This window comes from Pongo abelii, chromosome 11 (genome assembly GCF_028885655.2).
Source record: "Pongo abelii isolate AG06213 chromosome 11, NHGRI_mPonAbe1-v2.0_pri, whole genome shotgun sequence".
In the NCBI taxonomy this organism is placed as follows: domain Eukaryota; kingdom Metazoa; phylum Chordata; class Mammalia; order Primates; family Hominidae; genus Pongo; species Pongo abelii.
Genome location: NC_071996.2, coordinates 130396042 through 130417153, shown reverse-complemented (window position 1 = coordinate 130417153; position 21112 = coordinate 130396042). Strand labels below are relative to the sequence as shown.

Below are 21112 nucleotides of genomic sequence, written 5' to 3'. Positions count from 1 at the left end.
ACAATAAGAAACTAATAAAGATGCTGTCTACTATCTGCCTCCAAGACCATTTCCTGACATCCATAGAGAACACCGGAGTAGCCTCACACTCTTTGTCCCCCAACCCTACCTCCTACAGTCCTCCTAGGTAATGTCAATGTCCATGCAGATAATCTTCCTGATATGATTTGGCTCTGTGTCCCCACCCAAATCTCATCTTGAATCATAATCTGAATATACTCCTCATGTGTCAAGGCGGGTCCTGGTAGGAGGTGAGTGGAACATGGGTGCAGTTTCCCCCATGCTGGTCTCATGATAGTGAGTTCTCACGAGATCTGGTTGTTTGATAAGTGTCTGGTACTTCCCCTGTGCTCTCTCTTACACCTGCCACCATGTAAGATGACCTTGAATCACCTCCACCTTCTGCCATGACTGTAAGTTTCCTGAGGCCTCCTCAGCCATGGGGAACTGTGAGTCAATTAAATCTCCTTGGTTTATAAGTTACCCAGTCTCAGATATTCTTTATAGCAGTGTGAAAACAGACCCACCCAACACCATAAACTCACAACCCCTTGAACAACTCCTTGACTCCCAGGACCTTTTCCTCCTCCATGTCTCAATTTCATACCACCAGAGACATTCTCAGGGCCATGTCACCAGCAAAACCAACTCCAGCATCCTCTCCTCTGACTGCCAATTTCTATTCTCACAGCTTTCTCCATTTTCAAACTTGACAAAACCTCCTATCTCTTCATTCCTCCATTATCCTGCAGTCTACAAGGCTCTTCAGCTCCATTACTTTCCCTTCCCCAGAGTCATCACTGCACCAACCCTCTCTCAACAGAAACATGCAGATTTGCCAAGAAGCTCATGAGGCATCAGGTCCCTCACTTGCCTGGGCTCCTTCAGAGCTCTGGGAGGGGTCCCAGCAACATGCTCACATGGTCATATTTCTTTTATACTTGTGAAAGTGAGATATCTTAACCACAACCTATTAAAACTGCTGTCTCTTTCCATTCTAACTCCCCCTCTGTCACACTTCCTCCCATATCAGTTGTCACTGGAGTAGCCCCAGGCATTTTTGGGATTCAGCTAAAGGGACATTAAGTTGAAGATACATTTGGTTTGGGTTCGGCATGGTATATTTATGTGGTTTGTGGTCATTTCTGTGCATAGCTGAGTCACTGCCAGTCTTCATAGTGCAAAAATGGCTTACAGAAATACTCTTAATGCCCACTGTGCATTTGTAACCCGGATAATAACAGGAGATGCAAGAGCAGCGGTCCCACAGCACTCTCACGTGTCCTGTGGCAGCCAACACTTGCAGCAAAGCCATCATGCTGGAATCAGGACCCAGTGTCTGGAAAAATCTTCCAATCACCGAGCATGTAAAACTGTAAGAAGAGGACTCACTTCACATTCATATAGTCAAAACTGAAATTAGAGGCTCTCCCACATCAGGAACATATATGATAACGCAGTATATGCAATTATAAATGTACCATGTTCCTTTCCTTTTTGGAGAATCCTGCAAACTAACTTTATTAGAATTCCTGTGTTTATAATTCTCAAACAAAATTATATGCAAATCACATCAGAAAGTGTAAACAAATAATCAGTAGGACTTTGGCTTTCTGGCAATTAATGAAGAGGAATGCATCATAAGAACATCAATAAAGTACTTAAATTACTTGCTGATTTAAGAACAAAGTAGATCAATGAAGAAAACTAAAACCTGCACTTTGCCACTAAAGGTCAATTGACAACATTTGATTCAATTCAAAAAACATTTGTTATTGATCATTTCACAAAAACTTGAAGAGTACTGAAATTTTATAGCTTGCCTGTAAAAAAACATTGATAGAGGCTTTCCAAAGTTGGACAGTGATTCTAAAAATTTACATGATGAGCTGTGAAGAAAGCTCTTCTAAACTCTTAATAATAGAAAACTAATTTTGAGCCACCATGATGTTCTCTCTGTGGAAATACTATTACCAGATTATTTTCATATGAAAAAGAGATCAAAAAGCATGCAGCAAAATCTGTGGGGGAAAATATTACAGAGGTGTGTCAGGGAATTAATATTATATTATTTGTATGGATTTAATAATGTTTATAATATTTGTCAGCTCTTAAAATTTTATGAACTATCTTTCCCTTTCTCATTTAAAATTTTTACTTTTTTGTGCAATTTTGTACTTTTTTCCTAAGGAGAACCCATAAAACCAAATAAGCTTGAAGTCCGTAAAACTAAGACCAACCTTTGACAAACATTCATCTTCCTCAATTCCTTGCCTTGGGGTCTTAACCCCCAACTCTGGATTAATCTCATCAAACAAATATAAAAAGAATAACCAATGAGGAAGTCATCCTTTATAACTCCCCCTAAAATAAACAGACAAGGATAACCACTGATCTAGACAAAAAGTTACTGGTAACAAGTTATCTGCATGATGTCCAAGTGTCACCTCATATAGTACTTGCTAATTCCAAAGGGATAAAGGTGCCCTTATAATGGAGACTACCTTAACCAAGTAATTAAACTTGTAATTCCTAACATAGGAGCCACCTGGCACGTATGTCCTTCCTGATGTAATGCAACATGTATCATCCCTATGGAGTATTATTGCCAAAAAAGAGCCAGTTTAATCTGAATCTAATTAAGCTTTAGACCTAACTTTCAGTTTCCAGAAATGCAAGGGATAGAGGGACAAGTTAAACAAGCTCCAAAGGAAACAAGCAGACAAGTCTAGAGTGTGGGATATTCTACAAAACAAGAGATCTGATATCTTTAAAATGTCAATTTCATGGAAAAGTAAAAAGGTGGGAAGACCGTCTTAGAATACAAGAATAAATAAATATAATAATCAAAGGTAATATGTGAATTTTGGATCCTGGTTCTCCTTCGGCCACAACAACAGTTATTAAAGACATTTTGAACACTAGGAGAATCTGAACATGAACCAATTACTAAACAACATTAAGGAATTACTGTTAATTTTCTTTTGCATGACAATAGTAATGTGGTTTTGTAAAATTATATTTTTATGTTTAAGAGATGCCTGCTGAAGTTTTTAGGGGTGAAGTTATTATGTTTACAACTTACTGTCAAATGGTGCATCGACTTTTCTTTATGTTTGAAAATTTATAAATTTATAAATATTTTTGAAAATAAAAAAATTGAAACAAGTAGAAAAATAAATTGAAAATAAAATTTAAATTGAAAAATAAGTAAATTGAAAATCTGTATAATAAAAAATTGAAACAAGTAAAAAAACTAAATATATTTTTCTCTCATTTGATCAATCTAGCCAAAGAGTTTCTAGTTGGGTCAAAGTAATTTTATTCTTGTCAAATATTAGCAATGAAGCAGTAACTAAAGCCTAGTGAGTAATGCTTTCAGCTGCCATATTTTACCAAATACAGTGGATCCTTGAACAACATGGGTTTGAACTATGTAGGTCCACTTACATGAGGATCTTCTTCCACCTCTGCTACCCATGAGACAATAAGACCAACTCCTCTTCTGCATCTTCTCCTCCTCCTCCTCAATGTGAAGATGAGGAGGATAAAGACCTTTATAATGATCCACTTCCCCTTAACAAATAGTGCATACATTTTCTCTTTCTTATGATTGATCTTAATAACATTTTATTTTCTCTAGCTTACTGTAACAATACAGTATATGATACACATAACATGCACAATGTGTGTTATTTGACTGTGTATGTTATCAGTAAGGCTTTCAGTCAACAGTAGGCTATTGATAGTTAAGTCTTTAGGGTGTCAAAAATTATACACGAATTTTCAACTACATGGGGGCTCAGCACCCCTAAACCCCAAGTTGTTCTGGGGTCAACTGTAATACCCCAGGGTCCAAATGCAGCCAAGGCTTGCTTATTTAGTGTTTAAGAGTGGCTTATGGGCATTTTTAGACTGCTGTCATTCAGGATGAAAAAAGTCAAGTAGGAGCAAAGGGAAGTACGGAGTGTAAGTCAAACAAACAAAATTAAATAACAGCTGATTTATTAATTTTAGAAAGAAAAAGAAATTAGGTGTGATTCTATTTAGGAACAGTGTACACATCCAGTTATTTATTTCATAATAAAAGGGTTGAGTACTTCTTATTGTTTACAAAGAGGTCATTTGCATATGACTCCTTAAAACTGACTTATTAAACTGAGAAGGTAAGTAATATCCCATTTCACAGGTGAGGAAAATGAGGCTCAGAGAGGCTGTGTACCTTGCCCGAGGTCCCACGGCCAGTATGTGAGCCTGGCCCCCTCACATTCAACCGCTTTCCTCTAGCATAGTCGCTGAGTGGCTGTCTTACTCTGGGTGATGTTCATGATTCTCCACTTTGGTTTTCTGTCTAGACAGCCTAAGGCTCAGAGGAGAACACACAGAGGTTCATAATCTGGCTAGAAGATAAAACCAGGCAACATATCCCCCTTCCTCCCATCAACAGAATCTTTGTGGGGGTAGGAGGTGGGAAGGGACAGGAGCCCGGTCTAGGAAGGAGGCACCAGAGGTGGCCTGCACATCTCCCTCCTGGGACACCTCTTCAGACACTATCACCTATCAGGGTCCCAGGACATGAAGGAAAATGGAAAGCCGGATGTGAAGCAGAGCAACCTCTGAAGTAAGTACACACAGAGACTGTGAGAAGCAAAAGCACCACGTGAATAAGGGAGATTGCTTCACTCTGCCATCAAGTCCACACGCCTCATACTCCTCACGATGCCTATTTGGGGTGACTTTCCTTCATGAAACTCTGTAACTGGGGGAAATTACTAATTCCGTGGCTTTCATAAAACACAGAGGTCCACCAAATGTTTGCTTTGGCAGATTTTTTTTTTCCTCCCAAAGGGCAGCCCATACAGTCCTGCAATAAAGCAAGCTTTGTTCTAAAGATTTACAGTGTTTTCCCAATGAAAATTCTAATTGACAACCATCAGGCAAATAACAATGCATTGCAAAGAGAGCTCTAGTTTCAGCCATTCTTCCAAGATCCATCTCAAAGAAGCATTCACTGCTTAGGTTTCCTGGGCCAGTGTTTAGCGTAGTCTTTATTTGGATACATGCATAAGTAGATGCTTGTATATTAGAAGTGTATCATTCAAAGCAGTCAAATCTTAAAAATCAAAAGACTTTAAGTTCAAAGACAGGAAATTTCATTTACTTCCCAAGCTCAGAATTACCCGTGCCTCCACACAATATGCATATGACACAAAAATGCAACCATGTCTTTTCCATGTAAGTTGGGGGAACCCTAAAAAATGAAATGCATAAAAAGCACTTCAGAAATAGTTACATAAGAATATTAAATGCACTGTTATTCAATGGATTCATCACAGGATAAAAGTTCAAATAGCAGAGGGAGTGATTTTCATATGAATGTTGGGTGTTGCCAGTCACATACAAGAGCCTATCATTGACACAGAGAACCAAGTCACATCAAGCAAGTCAGGGGAGCAGTGAGTGACAAGGTATAGAGAGGGCTGTTCAGATAAGGGATAGACATTACTGGATGCTTTCTCAAAGAAAACTTGGAAGATTTTGTTAGGCTTTCTTCGTGGAACTGTCAAAAGTAGCAATACAATTGTAAATGAGTGGTACTCAGGGGCCACGTCACTGTCATTTATAGGCCAGCTGCCAGTGGCTGCCCGTGATGGGAAATTAGCATTAAAGAAGGACCTGGAGTTATCGGGCTGACACACAGCCCCATGAGAATACTCTCAAATAAGGTAAGACACCCAGCAACAGTCACACAAATCAAAACCAAAATAAAAACTGTCTGTAAAGAACAGTAGCAAATAGAAATCTTCCTTCTTTCTGAACCTTCCTGAATCTCACCCTTCACCAACGCCCAGTCCCACAGTAAAAACAAACATTATGCATTTCCAGTTGTACAAGGCAAATTAAGGAAAGTGACGCTGGTGGAAGAGGTGGAAAAAATAACACAACTTATCCTCCTTTTTCTAAACAAAAAGCAGAGAAAGGAACCAAAGAAGAAAGTGCAGCATCAATGGGCTGGAGCCCCAGACAGGAGTCAGGGGGCCTGAATCCTCACAAGGCTGGTGTCTACCACAAACTGTTTGTTGGTAAGTCTCTTAACCTTCCGAATTTCAAAGTCCTTCTCTGTAAGGGAAAAAATTCATCTAGATCAGCAGTTCTGAAACTGTAGTTCCTGGAGCTCTAGGGTTTTGTGGAGGTGCCTCCTCTGAGGAAGCCATAGCAACATGCGAGTAGGGTGAAAGGGGCCCCATCCCACTTCTCAACCCAAAAGACTTCAGAGCTGATCCATTTCACATTTTGAGCATTAAGCTGATCCATTTCACATTTTGAGCGTTAAGTAAAGCCTTTTGTTTAAAAACTTCTACTACCATGACAATTGACAGCTAAAATGGCTTAAAAGCATTAGATCGGCCGGGCGCGGTGGCTCATGCCTGTAATCCCAGCACTTTGGGAGGCCGAGGCCAGCGGATCACAAGGTCAAGAGATCGAGACCATCCTGGCCAACATGGTGAAACCCCAACTCTACTAAAAATACAAAAATTAGCCGGGCGTGGTGGCACACACCTGTAATCCCAGCTACTTGGCAGGCTGAGGCAGGAGAATTGCTTGAACCCAGGGGGTGGAGGTTGCAGTGAGCTGGGATCACGCCACTGCACTCCAACCTGTGTAACAGAGTGAGACTCCATCTCAAAAAATAATAATAATAATAATAATAATAATAAAAAGCATTAGATCAACATACCTTATAGCTTTTTAATCTTTATAGTTATGTGGTTTCTATGTGCTTCTTTGGAATATTGCTTTCAGAATTAACCAGCTGATTGGCCGGTTAATATTGATCCTCAAATCTGTATAGCAGGTTCTCCTACTTAAAAAAATGAGGAATCTGCAACTCAGTTAAGACAAGTGACCCAAAATTATACAGCTCAATAGTTGAAAAGATTCAAACCCAGAAATATCTGACATTAAAACTATTAAGCTTGATTCTGTCCTAATAGATAAAGAATAAACCTCACTGTGAAAAACAATTGGTTACCTCATTATTATTGCAATTTTTTTTCTCCACGGAACATCAGGTCCTTCAACTGTATTCCCTAAAAGAAAACACTTACCCCAGTGAGAATAAATGAATAGCCACAAGTTCGACCCAACAAGCAAATCTGTTCGGTACAGGAAAGCCCAAAATGTTGACAAAGCCTCCAGGGCAATAATGGTTGTTAAGAACTTTCAAAGCAAACAAAACTCCTAAAAGAGAATGAAGAACATGCAAATATCAACAATCCAAAAGTATGAGTATCGACATTTACAAAGAAAGCTAATTAAAAGTGAAAATGATTATTCGATTACATCCAACTTTGTGCTTCAAAACATACCCTATTCCTTACAACCCTGCATTCAGTAAAAAGACAACGCTAAAGGCAGTCACTCCTTTGATGTTTCTAAATATAGAAGTTCATATTGGTGTTCAGTATGCTACTAAATACATAATACCTAACATGTGAATAAAATACTATCATTAGTATTAAATGCCAGTGAACTGTACACTATAAAATAGTTATGCTATATAAATTTTAACTCAATAAAAAATACCAGTAATATGTATTTTTCTAGCCTCTATGGAAAAACATGTTGAAGGGAGGGCATATATTCTTTCTTCTCCCACAGTTAGATGCATAAGGATGCAAACTGGAAGGAAAGGGGAAGGATGTCAGGAAAAGCAGAAGGAAGGATTAGATTTCCTTGTTTCAGGACTACTTCTCTCCTCTCCTTCACATTCTAATATTTAGAACAGCTAATTTAAATTCTGCTGGCAATTTTGGTCCCATGAAATATCTGTAAAAAGGAACTAGTGAGGAAGAAGGTGAGAGACAATGCATCACACAGCTAATCTGTAGACTGGACTCAAGTCCCGGCTCCATCGCTTCCTAGCTGGGTAACCTTGTGCTAGTAACCTCACTTCTCTGGGTCTTGGCTTCCTCATCTATAAAATCAAGACAATCTCTCAACAGTCAGCAGGTGGTCAGAAAAAAAAATTACAAATAAAAAAAGTAAAATAAAATCAAGGCCGGGCACAGCGGCTCACGCCTGTAATCCCAGCACTTTGGGAGGCCAAGGTGGGTGGATCACAAGGTCAAGAGACAGAGACCATCCTGGCCAGCATGGTGAAACCCTGTCTGTACTAAAAATACAAAAATTAGCTGGGCATGGTGGTGCACGCCTTGTAGTCCCAGCTACTCGGGAGGCTGTGGCAGGAGAATCGCTTGAACCTGGGAGGCGGAGGTTGCAGTGAGCCGAGATCACGCCACTGCCCTTCAGCCTGGCGCCAGAGTGAGACTCCATCTCAAAAAATAAATAAATAAATAATAAAATAAAATAAAGACAATCCCATCTCCACGTGGATCTGCTGCATAAATTAAATTGGTTAGGTTATGCAGAGTGACTATCATGGCTCCTAAAATATGGCCAGCATGCCATGGCAGGGTGTGGTGCATTTATTAACGAAGTCATCCAGAGGCATATGCAGGACAGTTCTCCAGGTGGCCTTGGACCTATGTAGTTCTCCCCAACCTTTCTCGCTTGTACTTATCAAGAATAACTGTGGAAATGTGCTGGAAATCCAACACCCTGAGATGAAAGGGGGCTGGTTGAAACAGCCTAATCCTCTCCCGAATAGGATGTCTTTCAAAGCTTTGCCCAGTGATTCATGTGATTCCCAGGTTTGTACCTGGCTGCCTCTTCGGGGTTCCTTATTTGCATGCAAGGAACACACACAGTGAAGACTCCAACAGCCCTGGGCAGCTTTTTGAGCCTTGAAGGACGGGCTCACAATGAATCCTAGGCTCCTGTTGTCCCTTGCTGCCTAACTGTAAATACTAAATCTGCCTAATGTAACTTGTTGCAGATGAGTGTGCTGTCTTACCAGGTGCAGACAAGTTGGTAATCAGAGACAGCACACTGAGCCTACTTCACAAGCACAGTCATCTTTTGTGAGAACTCCCTATTACAAATACACCTGTGGGTCTTTCTGTGACCCTACCACAAGGAGCTGGTGCATATTGCCAATACTATGTCTTCTATAAAACCACCTTCCAGCAGGTCCTAGTGCAGACTAAGAGTGAATGATGCAGCATAATGTAGAATGGCAAAAACTAGTCCCTGCATGCTCCAGCCTCCTCTTCAAGATGCAAAGCCTCAGCAGCCCTTAACCACTCAGAATTTGATCCTCTCACCAACTAGGGACCCACACTTCATAAAATGACAGCAGCCACACCTCCCTTGCTTCCTTTATGCATGCAACCTCAAAATTTTGTCTCCCTTACCTGAGAAACCTACAGCACAGCTCCTTTTGAAGTCAGGTTCATCCATAAATTCGGCAACAGCAAATTGCAAGAGCAGGTATACCACTCCAGTAAGTACAGAAAATGTGGTGATAACATAGGCAAACCATCTACTTCCCAGTCTTCTTTCTAGATTTATTCCTTTCCACAGCATGGATGCCATATTGAAATACAAATGCCAATCATCAGCATGGTGAAGGGGAGAGAGCAGTAAACGCTGCCAGTCTCTTTGCTGGTAACACTTCTCCACGCTAAGGCAGGAGCTATACAGTGGCTTCTGAGGGTTCAAGAAGAACCAGATGTTGAGGGCCAAAGTTGCTAGGGTGACAGGTGGAATATTGTTGATCCCAACATGGAAGATTTGAGAAAGGAGTAGAATAAGTCCAGTATTTATCCCTCTTGATCTCCGTTGCATGGCCAGATATCAGGGAAACAGCTCAGCAATGGGAAAACGTGCTCAGGTGGTCAGTTTTAGGTTATCTGGGGAGATATACAGATGGCTGAACCTAAAACACAAAATGCATGTGAAAAACCATCAATTAAGAATTAGTACATATATAAGACATATTCACTTCAAGACAAACTCCCATGAGGTAAATGCTACTTCTCATTCTAACAGAAATATTTATGTTCAACATCTTCAAGAGTAATATCGAGGATGCTGACTGACACCGTTCCTTCATTTTACATTCTAGAATAGAAATGTTATCCCAAATCCCAATGAATCAGTTAATGGACAGGTATGTTTTTCTCTGACAAACACACCACGAAATTAACTTCACTTCCAAAACAAACATGTAACCTCATGAAAAACCTACAAAGATAGTGTGCGAGTATTAAATGATTTCTACTCAGAATCCTGGCCAGGATTCTTTACTCCCTCCATTTTTTTCAAAGAAATATTTGATTTTGATACGTTAGAATGAGTTTGCTCCGAAGTTTTTAAACATCAACAAGCAAGTTTTAAGACACAAGCGTACATTATCTTTAATCCCAATTTCCACGCTGCCAGATATCAGTGGTCTGAACTCTACCTTCACAACAACTTCAGCTTTTCGTTACCTACTTTACAAGCCAAATCCTGGGTTGAAACACAGTCCTTGTTTTTAAGAGGCTCACTTTCCACCGAGAAATAAACCAACAGCGGCCACATAATGTTCTAAATGCAGTGAGAGAGGGAACCCAGAGCGCAGGCACACAACACAGCCTGAGGTGGTGATCTGACTACGGTCTTCAAGGTGATTTGGGGTTGACAATGAGAAGTTCCGTGGCTTACTAGCCCGCTTCTCCACCCCGCTGGACCTGGGCTGGCATTGTGACATGCTTTGGCTAACAGAATGTGGAGGAAGGGATACTACATGAGCTCCCAGCCTATACCTCAAGATGATTTATAGGCTTCTGTCTCTTGAAACCCTCTCAAACAACCATGTGACAACTTTAGGCCAGCCTTCTGGGTAATGAAAGAAAGGCACAGACTCCAGTCACCCTGAAGGTCCTCGCCACCGGTCAGCTACTACTCCAGAGGTGAAGCTGTCTAGCTGACCACAGGTATACAAGTGAGTCTAGCTGAGCCCAGCCTAATTTGCTGACCCACAAAACAGTGAGCTAAATAAATGGTACTTGGTTTACTTCACTGAGTTTTGGAGTGGTTTGTTATGCAACAATTACTAACTAATACAGAAGGTATTGCCTTTGGCAAGTGCTATGGTTTAGGTGTTTGTCCCTCCAAAACCTCATGTCGAATGAATGAATGAATGAATTTATTTATTTATTTAGAGCCAGAATCTCACTCTGTAGCCCAGGCTGGAGTGCAATGGCATGATCTTGGCTCACTGCAACCTCCACCTCCCGGGTGCAAATGATTCTTATGCCTCAGCCTCCGGAGTAGCTGGGATTACAGGCATGTGCCACCATGCCCAGCTATTTTTAGTAGAGACTGGGTGTCACCGTGTTGGTCAGGCTGGTCTCAAACTCCTGACCTCAGGTGATCCGTCTGCCTCAGCCTCCCAAAGTGCTGGGATTACAGGCATGAGCCACTACGCCCGGCCTCATGTTGAAATGTGATCCCCAGTATTGGAAGTGGAGCCTAATGGGAGGTGTTTAGGTCATGGGGGAATATCCCTCATGAAAAGATGAATGCCCTCCCTGGGGTCAGGGGGTGAGTGAGTTCTCACTCTTATTAGTTCCTGCCAGCGCTGGTTGTTAAAAGAGACTGGCACCTCCCCACTCCCTTACTTCCTCTCTCACCACAAGATCTCTGCACAAGCCAGCTCCCCTTCACCTTTCACCGCAAATGGAAGTGGCCTGAGGCCCCCACCAGATGCTCAATCTTGAACTTTACAGCCAGTAGAACTGTGAGCTAAATAGACCTCTTTTCTTTATAAATTACTTAGACTCAAGTATTTATAGCAACCCTAAACGGACTAAGACAGGGAGGGACTGTTTTATGCTCATGGGAAGAAGCTGGTAAGGGAAGAGATGCAGGCAGAGACACAGACTAAAGATGCAAGAGATAAATAAAAAGGATCAAGTGCTTGGAGGGAAGAGCCTTTTCCTCTTAACAGAAAGAAAAGAAAAATCAGGTGTAGCTATTAGGGGCAAAATGTTGAAAAAGTTCTCATCTAATGGTTTCTGTTTTCTCTATGGAGATTAATTGGCCCCCAACCAAACAGGTAACTCACTCTTATACCCTAAGGATTCTAACTTGGAATGTACACTGGACAACGCTTGAGCTTTAGAGTAAAAAAAAAAAGGCAGCATTCTCCTATCTTCTAGCTCTGTGACCTGGGGCAAATCATTTAAACTTTCTGAACCTCAGTTTCTTCACTTTAAGAATCATAAAACCTCCTTCCCAGGATTACTGTAACATGCTTGCAACAAAAGAGATGCAGAATAAACAGTAGCTACTACTTTCATTTCTATAAAGTAAACTTACTTATGTGAGAATTAATTCCTTTGCAAATGGTAACATCCTAAAAAGACTCAAATGTACTCCTATGCCCCCATATGGATTCTTATTATCAACATCACACCAAAACAATGTTCAGAAAAAAATTATGCATGTGTATATATATGTGTGTGTATGCATACACACACACAATTAGCCATATACATACACGTGCATGCACGCACACATTATTGGCACAACCCCATGTATTAGCACAACCCGTTTCTATATTGTTATTATTGTATCTCTGTAGCATTCTTATGAACTAGAGAATTTAATGAAATTTAAACTGAAATGCTCCCAAATAACTTTGGATAAATGGCCTATATTTTTCACATTAGAACTCAAGTCAATTTTCAACTCTTTACCTACTGTGACTTTTTTGTAATTCTCCTAAATTTATCAATATGTGTGCACACATGTGCGCGCACACACACACATAAATATGTATATTATATATATCAAACATTATTACCTTTAATAGGAACAATGGAAAAACTGGCCTTGATCATTGATCAGTAAATAATCAGCTTACAAGAAATCACAAAATAAACCCTTCAATATCATTGTCAAGAGTGTCTTATGATGCTGGGCTTTATGTAGCAGAAAATCAAAACTAACTACATCTTTGCTCAAGAAAAACTTGCCCCTCAATTACAATCATTAGTAATTAAGAATATAGATAAAAGGACAGAATTCCCAGTCTTACTTCACACTGTGTCCCAGGCTCTGACTGCACTTTCCTAAGTTACTTCTGGCCGGATGAAAAGGTGTCTTTCTGTCTGCACCCCTTCGCACCTCCCAGCTCTCCACTGTTGACTGCTCCTGCTTCTGTGGGACACCTTGCTCTCCTGAGGCTTCACTCCTCCTTCCAACCCATTTCTCTGCTGTTCACTTCTCCTCTATCCCTACTCTCTCCTGCACACACTCAAGGGCTTCCACTTTAATGATTTTTGTAATTCTTTTTATCAGGATGATGCCCAAATTTCTATTTTTCAGCTTTGATTTCTCAGCAGGTTTCAGGGACATAATCTTAGAGGAAAATATAGTTTGTCTGATGTCTTGGTTTCTGAAAACTGAATTATCCTTTCTCACAGAACGATGATTCAGCCATTCCTTCTTTCACTCATGTATTTTAATAAATATGTATCAAGTGCCATATGCATGCCAGTCCCTGTGCCAGGCACTGGAGGTACAGCAAATAACAAAACACTTATATTCCCAGCCTCTAAATGGCCTACTTCTATTTGTTGAAGGAAATAAAAATATTGTCCACAGGAAATCAAAAGAGAAGTAAAATTGTGTGGCTTGGCTTCTCAATAAATGCATACTTAATGCGAAAGGAGATATAACCATAGCCGATGTGAGAAGTGCACATCTTTTGGGCTCCACCTTTGTAAACAAAGGCCATTAGAGTCCCAGCGTAGGTAGAACATACGTTTTGAGTCTTAAGTAGTAGCAAAGACAAATCAGTCCTAGTTCATAACAACTCTAGGGCAGTTTCCTTCCTAATCAGTTACCACGTCAGCCATCCAAGGTGAGGGAATGCAGCCTGTCACAAGACAACTTAGAAAATCCAACTGATCCATGTAAAGATCAAATCTGTAACCTGACGCTGTGGGCCAGGGAGGCACGGTTCTAGGAACACCAAGGAAGACAGATCACAATAAGTGAGCACTGACTATAAAATGAATATTGTTAATGTCTTGCCCATCAAACACATAGAAATTTTTTAGAGTGCTGCGCTATCTGAAAGACCACAGAGGCATCATCAATTATAGCAACTTATCTGTGAACTGAAAACCTGTAAAATCTGTTGGGTTTTGGAAATGGTTTATGTATTCTAACTTGTACCCTGACCACAAGCCAGTTACCAGAGTTCAAGAAAGGCCAGTCCCTGTGCTCCCTTACCTTACAAACACACCCTCCCCACCAGACTCAACATGCCCCAAGCTGAACACTGGACCGTCCCTTCCAAATCAGCTCCTCCTCTCATGCTCCCCACCTCAAGACATGGGATTTCCATCTATCCAGTTGTTCAAGCCAAAGACATAGAAAGATCCTTGACATGTCCTTTGACCTTAACCTTATCACCCTGCTACCCCAAAATCCTATCCATCAAGTTTTATTAATTGTTCTAAACAGCTTTTATCAATCTACTTCTTTCTAGCTCTAGGGCCACTACTCTAGTCTGGGTCACCATCATAGCTTGCCTGATTATCATAAAATCCAACCAACTGAAGTCTCTGCTTCTCCTCTGATACCCACTATTTTCCACCACTGCTTAGAGTAATCTTGCATAAAACTGAAGCTGGACTCCCCAGTAGTAAGCCTCTGATGGCTTGTCATCACAGCAAGAATAAGTCCAAACTCTTCCCCATAACTGTATGCTTATATCACCAGTTCCCTGCCTGCCACTATGGTCTAATCTCAAGCTCGTCTCTGCATCGGTCACTATGCTCCAGTCACATAGGTGCTCCCAAATCAGTAGCTCTAGGATTATAGCATAAATGGCCAAGGGCACGAATAACCTTATACGTTTTGATCACCAACAATACCCAGAGCCAACATAGGATCACCACAAATACACAATGACTGGCATATGGTCCATGCTTAGTAAATGCACTCGTCCCTGGGTATCCATGGAAGATTGGTTCCAGGACCTCCAACAGATACCAAAATCGATGGATGCTCAAGTCCTTTATATAAAACACTGCAGTATTTGCATACAACCTATGCACACCCTCCCATATACTTCAAATCATCTCTAGGTAACTTATAATATCTAATACAATGTAAATGCTATGCAAATGGTTGTTTTATTGTATTGTTAGGGAATAATGACAAGAAAAAAAAAAGTCTGTACATGTTCAGTACCGACACAATCATCCGTTTCCCACCCCACCCCCACCAAAAATTTTCAATCTGTAGTTAGCTGAATCTATGGATACAGAATCCACGGATGTGGAGGGCCAACTGTATTTCTCAAATGACTGAAGATTAGTGTATTTTTAAATGTGTCTACATTATATGATAAATGAAACTGATTAAGAAGGTCTGAATACCTATGGCATATTCATCTTTAAGTATTTTTCCTGCAATTGTAACAATTTTTCCCATAGCACTATACATATTATTCCAGTTAGCATTTTTAGGTCCACAATAGTATTTATAACATTAATCTCAACATTATAGAAATAAATCTCTGATCCATTTAAAATGTACTGATAAGTTGCTTTGCCAGAACTATTTGACAAAAAATAGCATTTTAATTATGTAATAATACAGACTAGATAGTACTATATCAAGGTTGTGGCAGAGAGAAATGGAAGGTTTCTTGAAATATTGATAGGAAAATTAGCCATATTTACTTTTAATGAGAAATTAAAAATTAAACAGGTATGTAATAAGAAAGACTAAGCAGCTAGAACAAACAAAAGAAACTGAATTCATAACTTGGGAAACCAATGTGTCTCAAGGGGGAGAGAAAGGAGTAAAAAGGGAAAAGAAACTAATTTCAGTGATTTTCAATTCTACTTACAAAGCAGAAAATATTTCATCATTATCATTTACTAAGGCAGTATATATCTCAATTTCCAGATTTAAATGTTCAATAAGAATTGAGACCATTAAATTGCAAGAATATATATCAGTTATAAATTCTATTCCCAATTTGGTGTCTGCTACCAGCCAAATTAATTTCACAAGAAAGACAGGAACTACAGAGTCTTAATGGGAGTAATCAAATGCTGTTCTGAAGACTGAGACTTCCATATTACTAAAAGTATAACAAATTCCAAAATTATTCACTGAAATATTCTTAAATTGTATGTTTTTTTCCCCTTTAAGATTCAAGAAAAGTCTGTCACTATATAATTGAGATATATTAATGCTATATCATTAGCACTACTTTCATGCCTTTGGTAAGTTTCATTTAACAGTTTTGAATATTTGAAGTGTATGTTCTAAGAAATAGGGGAAAATTTAGGTTTGTTCAAGTCATTTGGCAAGAGCCCTCTTATCACTCAAACTCAGCACTTTGCTAATATCTGACCTTCCAGATGCTTAACCCATTTATGATGGAGTTTGCAATTTTTTTGTGTGAAAAATCAGACCTTGGCAATGACCTTAAACAGTAGGATATAAATAACGCCCACAAGCTTAGCATTCCCATAATGGAACACTAGGCATAAATGGGATTTAGCATTCATCTTTAAAAGCCGAAATATAACTCACATACCATAAAATTCAATCTTAAGGAGCACAATTCAGTTTTTTTTTTTGTATATTCACAAGGTTGTGCATATCTAATTCTAGAATTTTCATGACTTCAAAGACAGACCCCATACCCATTAGCAGTCAGTCAGTCACTTCCCACCTAGTGCCTGGCAACAATTAATCTATTAATACTTTCTGTCCCTATGAATTTGCCCATTCTGGACATTTCATCTACATGAAGTCACACAATACATGGCCTTTTGTATTTGGCTTATTTCCCTTAGCATAATGATTTCATAGTTCATCCATGTTGTAGCAAGTATCGATACTTTGTTTCTTTTTATGGTCAAATAGTATTTTGTTGTATGAATATACCACATTTTATTCATCCATTCATCAGCTGATGGACATTTGTTTCCACTTTTTGACTGTAATGAATAATGCTTCTATAAACATTCATGTACAATTTTTATGAACACATGTTTTCAGTTCTCTGGGGTATATACGTAAGAGTGAAATTGCTGGCTCATATGATGACTATATGTTTAACTTTCTGAGTAACTGTGAAATTTTTTCCAAATTTCTACACCATTTACATTCCCTTCAGCACTGTACAAGGGTTCCAGTTTCACCACATCCTCAACAATGCTTGTATTTATCCATCTTTTTTTACTGTAGCCATCCTGGTGGATGTGAAGTAATACTGATTTTCATTTCCCTAAAGACTCATGATACTGAGAAAATGCTTAGATTTTCATTGCTTAAAATACAATATAAACACACACATGTTCACAGGCACATGTGTACCCAAACACACACACACACACACACACACACACTCACACTTTCTGCAGAAAATTATTTAACAAGCTCAGGTCAAGAGAAATCTTCAGAAAGAAAGGTGAAACCACAAAGAAACTGTCCTGGTTAAACCGCAAAGACTGCAGCTCTACCATTCCCCTGTGATATAACATGTTGGAAGGGAATGAGAATGTACTTCAATGGTAAAATATTGCTTAGGCCAACACATTTGACTGCAAATTCTGTGCAATTATTTAGAAAAAAAAAGGGTTAGTGTGTTTTATTACTGCAAACAAAGCAAAAATGCTATGAAAATAGCAAATTATTTATACTAAACATAAAAACTTCCTCTGCTTTTTTAATTACAAGAGCTAGACAGCAAATTAGTGCATCACAGAAGCGCATTAACGTGGTCAAAATATACACAAACACTACATGCATTTTTTTTCTCTCTTATTTTGTTTCATTATAGTCATCTCTCTCCAGGAATAAACTGAACTGGAGCTTTTCTTCCAACCCCTGTAACTCTCTCAGGAATCTTATTCATTCACGGCTTCTCTAGTCCAAACCTGTGAAACTGTTTGCTCCACTTGTTACTGTTACTATAGAGCCAATGGATGAAAACATTTTAATCCAAGATAATAACAATAAAATTCTTTGTTCTTCCAATAAAACTTCTTGGCATAATTTTATTTTTCTTAAAAGCTTTAGTTTCCTTAGGTTCCAAAAGAATCCAGTTACAAAATGCAGATTTTCAAGACAGTTTTGAAAATAAGAAAATGGTATAATATATATTTGCATTTAGTGAAAAACAAGAATTTATTAACTGAATACTCGCAAAGTAATCTGTTTTCTCTTTTCAAATACATGAATGCATTTCAAAAAGCTTTGCTGTATGCAAAACATAGTTGTTTGAATAAGATGTAAATTGTGCTTTTAAAATTTAATATTTAAATATTTAACATAATAGCAGATGGTATGGCTTCACATCATTACACCATGTTCAATTTACCAGAATGCATATTCTACCTGAGATGATTAGTAAACAGGGAGTCCTGGGGGTATAATGTGGAATCTTAGTTAGACAGCATAATTATTTGATGACTAGTTGCACATAAATGACATTTTTTTCCAGCTATCTAATCCATTAAATGTCTTCCAGAGCTACATTAATGATAAAATCAGAGGGGATTAGAGTAGGGATCTCTGTTTCCTTCCTTCACATTAATGGCAGAGATACAAAGAAATGAAGACAATCGAATGAATGAAAACTGACTTCATGAATAAAAAATAAAAACTGGAATCAAATTATATTAGGATGGTAATGGGAATCTCATCTTTATGACTACTGTGACACTCTCTCAATAATTATATTCCAGTATCTATTCACAGAAATATCTACAACTTAGACTGTGTTCCAGAAGAAATTGGGAACTGAGAGCATTTTCTCCTTTTGAAGCCTACTGAGACCTTTAATACAACGGTTCTCCAACTTCATACACTTTATTGTTATAATCATATTAGGAAACTGTCTCACCCAGCTTGACACAACCATTAGACTATCTCTCTAATGACAATTGGCTATATCTTTCCGACTTTAATTTATCAAACCTAGAGGGTTGTTTTTTAGAGACAGGGTCTCATTCTGCTGCCAGGCTGGAGTGCAGTGGTGCAATCATAGCTCATAGCAGCCTTGAATTCCTAGGCTCAAGTGGTCCTCCCACCGCAGCCTCCTGAGCTGGGACTACATGCAAGTGTCACCACACCCAGCTAGTTTTTTATTTTTACTTTTTGTAGAGATGGGTTCTTGATGTGTTGTCCAGGCTGCTCTTGAGCTCCTTGCTTCAAGCAATCCTCCCACTTTGGCCTCCCAAAGTATTGAGATTACAGGTGTGAGCCACCACACCCGAGCTCAAACCTAGAGTTCTTAAGATATAAATGCTTCTCCTTCCTTTTTTCCTTCATACACCATCTCCCCAGATGAATATGAATATAAAATTTCTGATCCCTTAGTGGGATAATGTCCAGATGTCCTTTATAATCGCCTGCCTTTAGTATCAGTGCCACCCATGTGGAAGGCACGCATAGGCAAAATATGTAACCTCTGAGGAGTTGGGATTTAAGACCACTAAATGGACACATGAAGAATGTTCTAGACAGATAAGCCATTAATAAGAACACATGTTATATGCTGAAAGATCTCAACAGAAATCAGGCCTTTATCACCTTACACTCTTCCCCTAGTCTACTTACACAGCACCTGACTCAATTTGCTTAAAATCCAATTTCACTATGTTGTGCCCCCACCTCAATCCACCCAATGGCTTTCTATATTCATGGTTAAAACACTGCATAGTGTCTCAGACAGTGATACTCTTTACAGAAGAAATATCTTTAAGTAGATTAAAAAAATGATGAATAGTGTCATAATTAATGGAATGGACTCTGAAGTCAAATGACTTAAGTTCAAATCCTGCTCAATTGCTTGAGAGCTACATGACATTAGGTAAGCGCTTTTTTTTTTTTTTTTTTTTTTTTTTGAAACAGAGTCTTGCTCTGTCACCCAGGCTGGTGTGCAGTGGTGCGATCTTGGCTCACTGCAACCTCCGCCTCCCAGGTTTAAGCAATTATCCTGCCTCAGCCTCCTGAGTAGCTGGGATTACAGGCAGACGCCAGCATATCCCAGCATATCCAGCTAATTTTTGTATTTTTTAGTAGAGACAGGGTTTCACCATGTTGGCCAGTCTGGTTTTGAACTCCTAACCTCAGGTGATCCACCCGCCTCAGCCTCCTAAAGTGCTGGGATTACAGGTGTGAGCCACCACACCCGGCCCTTAGGTTAAGTTCTTAATCAATCTCTACCTCAGTCTCCTCATTTATAAAACAGATACTAAGTAATAATAAGGACCACCTCATAGAGTTGTTGATGAGTAATATAGGTAAAACACTTAGAATAATGCCTGAAACCTAAGTACTATGTAAGTATTAGCAGATATTAAATATTTATCAACATCACCTGATCAACTTCAAGCTATTCATCCCAGGAATCAAGGTCTTATAATATTTACATACCTCCCAATAATAACTTTTATGCAATTATAGTTTAAAAGTAATTACATATAATTTGCTTCATTTCACTTAATTCTCACAATCCTGTGCAGACGAAATTAGTTCCACCTTATCTATTAGCAGGTCTACCCACCACCTGCGAAGAAAATCACTTAACTGTCCAGCTGCCCATTCTAAAGCACGCTCCGTAGAGTTGCCCACGTGAGATGTACATCCATGGAGCTTCCGCCCTTCAGACCTTCTGGAGATGCTGAAATTTCAGTCCTTCACTTTCTCTGTCTAAGGTGCTTGATAAGCAAGGCCATTCCCACAGATGGGCAGTCACATGGACTCTCTCACCACAAGAGGGGACGAAAGTGAATTTTACATGCATTCCACACATTACATCTTGTGCTCAATTTAGTAAAAGTCCTTCCAGTAGTTTTGGTGTGAAACCATGAAAGACAGACAGAAATTCCACTTTTTTATTACACAGATAAAGAAACCAAGGTGATGATGCCCAGAAACTGGAGTATAAGGACTCAAACTCAGCTCTTCCCACCACACAGTGCTGCTCTGCCGTGAAGCCCTGCAGTTTCCTGCCTCCCAGCTGTGACCCTTGTGGGGGCCCCTATGCCTGTGAGCCGCCCCAGCAGCCTGGCCTGCCTCAAGAAAGCCAAGGTCCACATTCTGCACTTCCACAGCATGTACCAGATGCCTCAAATGGCTATAAGTAGTTAAATAAAAATCTTCTAAAATTCTA

General features: G+C 39.4%; 1 protein-coding gene across 19 annotated transcripts in view; it reads right to left on the bottom strand.

The window, feature by feature from the left end:
* The window catches only part of RHBDD1 (rhomboid domain containing 1), a 164332-nt gene that overhangs the window by 123316 nt on the left and 19904 nt on the right, over nt 1-21112 (bottom strand). For 14 of the 19 annotated variants that reach the window (XR_010135867.1, XM_063712444.1, XM_063712441.1 and 11 more), the window contains 2 exon segments: nt 9318-9841; nt 7110-7242 (listed from right to left, as the gene is read on the bottom strand). Coding sequence is in view for 18 of the 19 variants with exons in the window: in XM_063712444.1 (XP_063568514.1) it covers nt 7110-7242; nt 9318-9750 (566 nt within the window). In the remaining variant the exon portion in view is untranslated. 19 annotated transcript variants of the gene reach the window in all.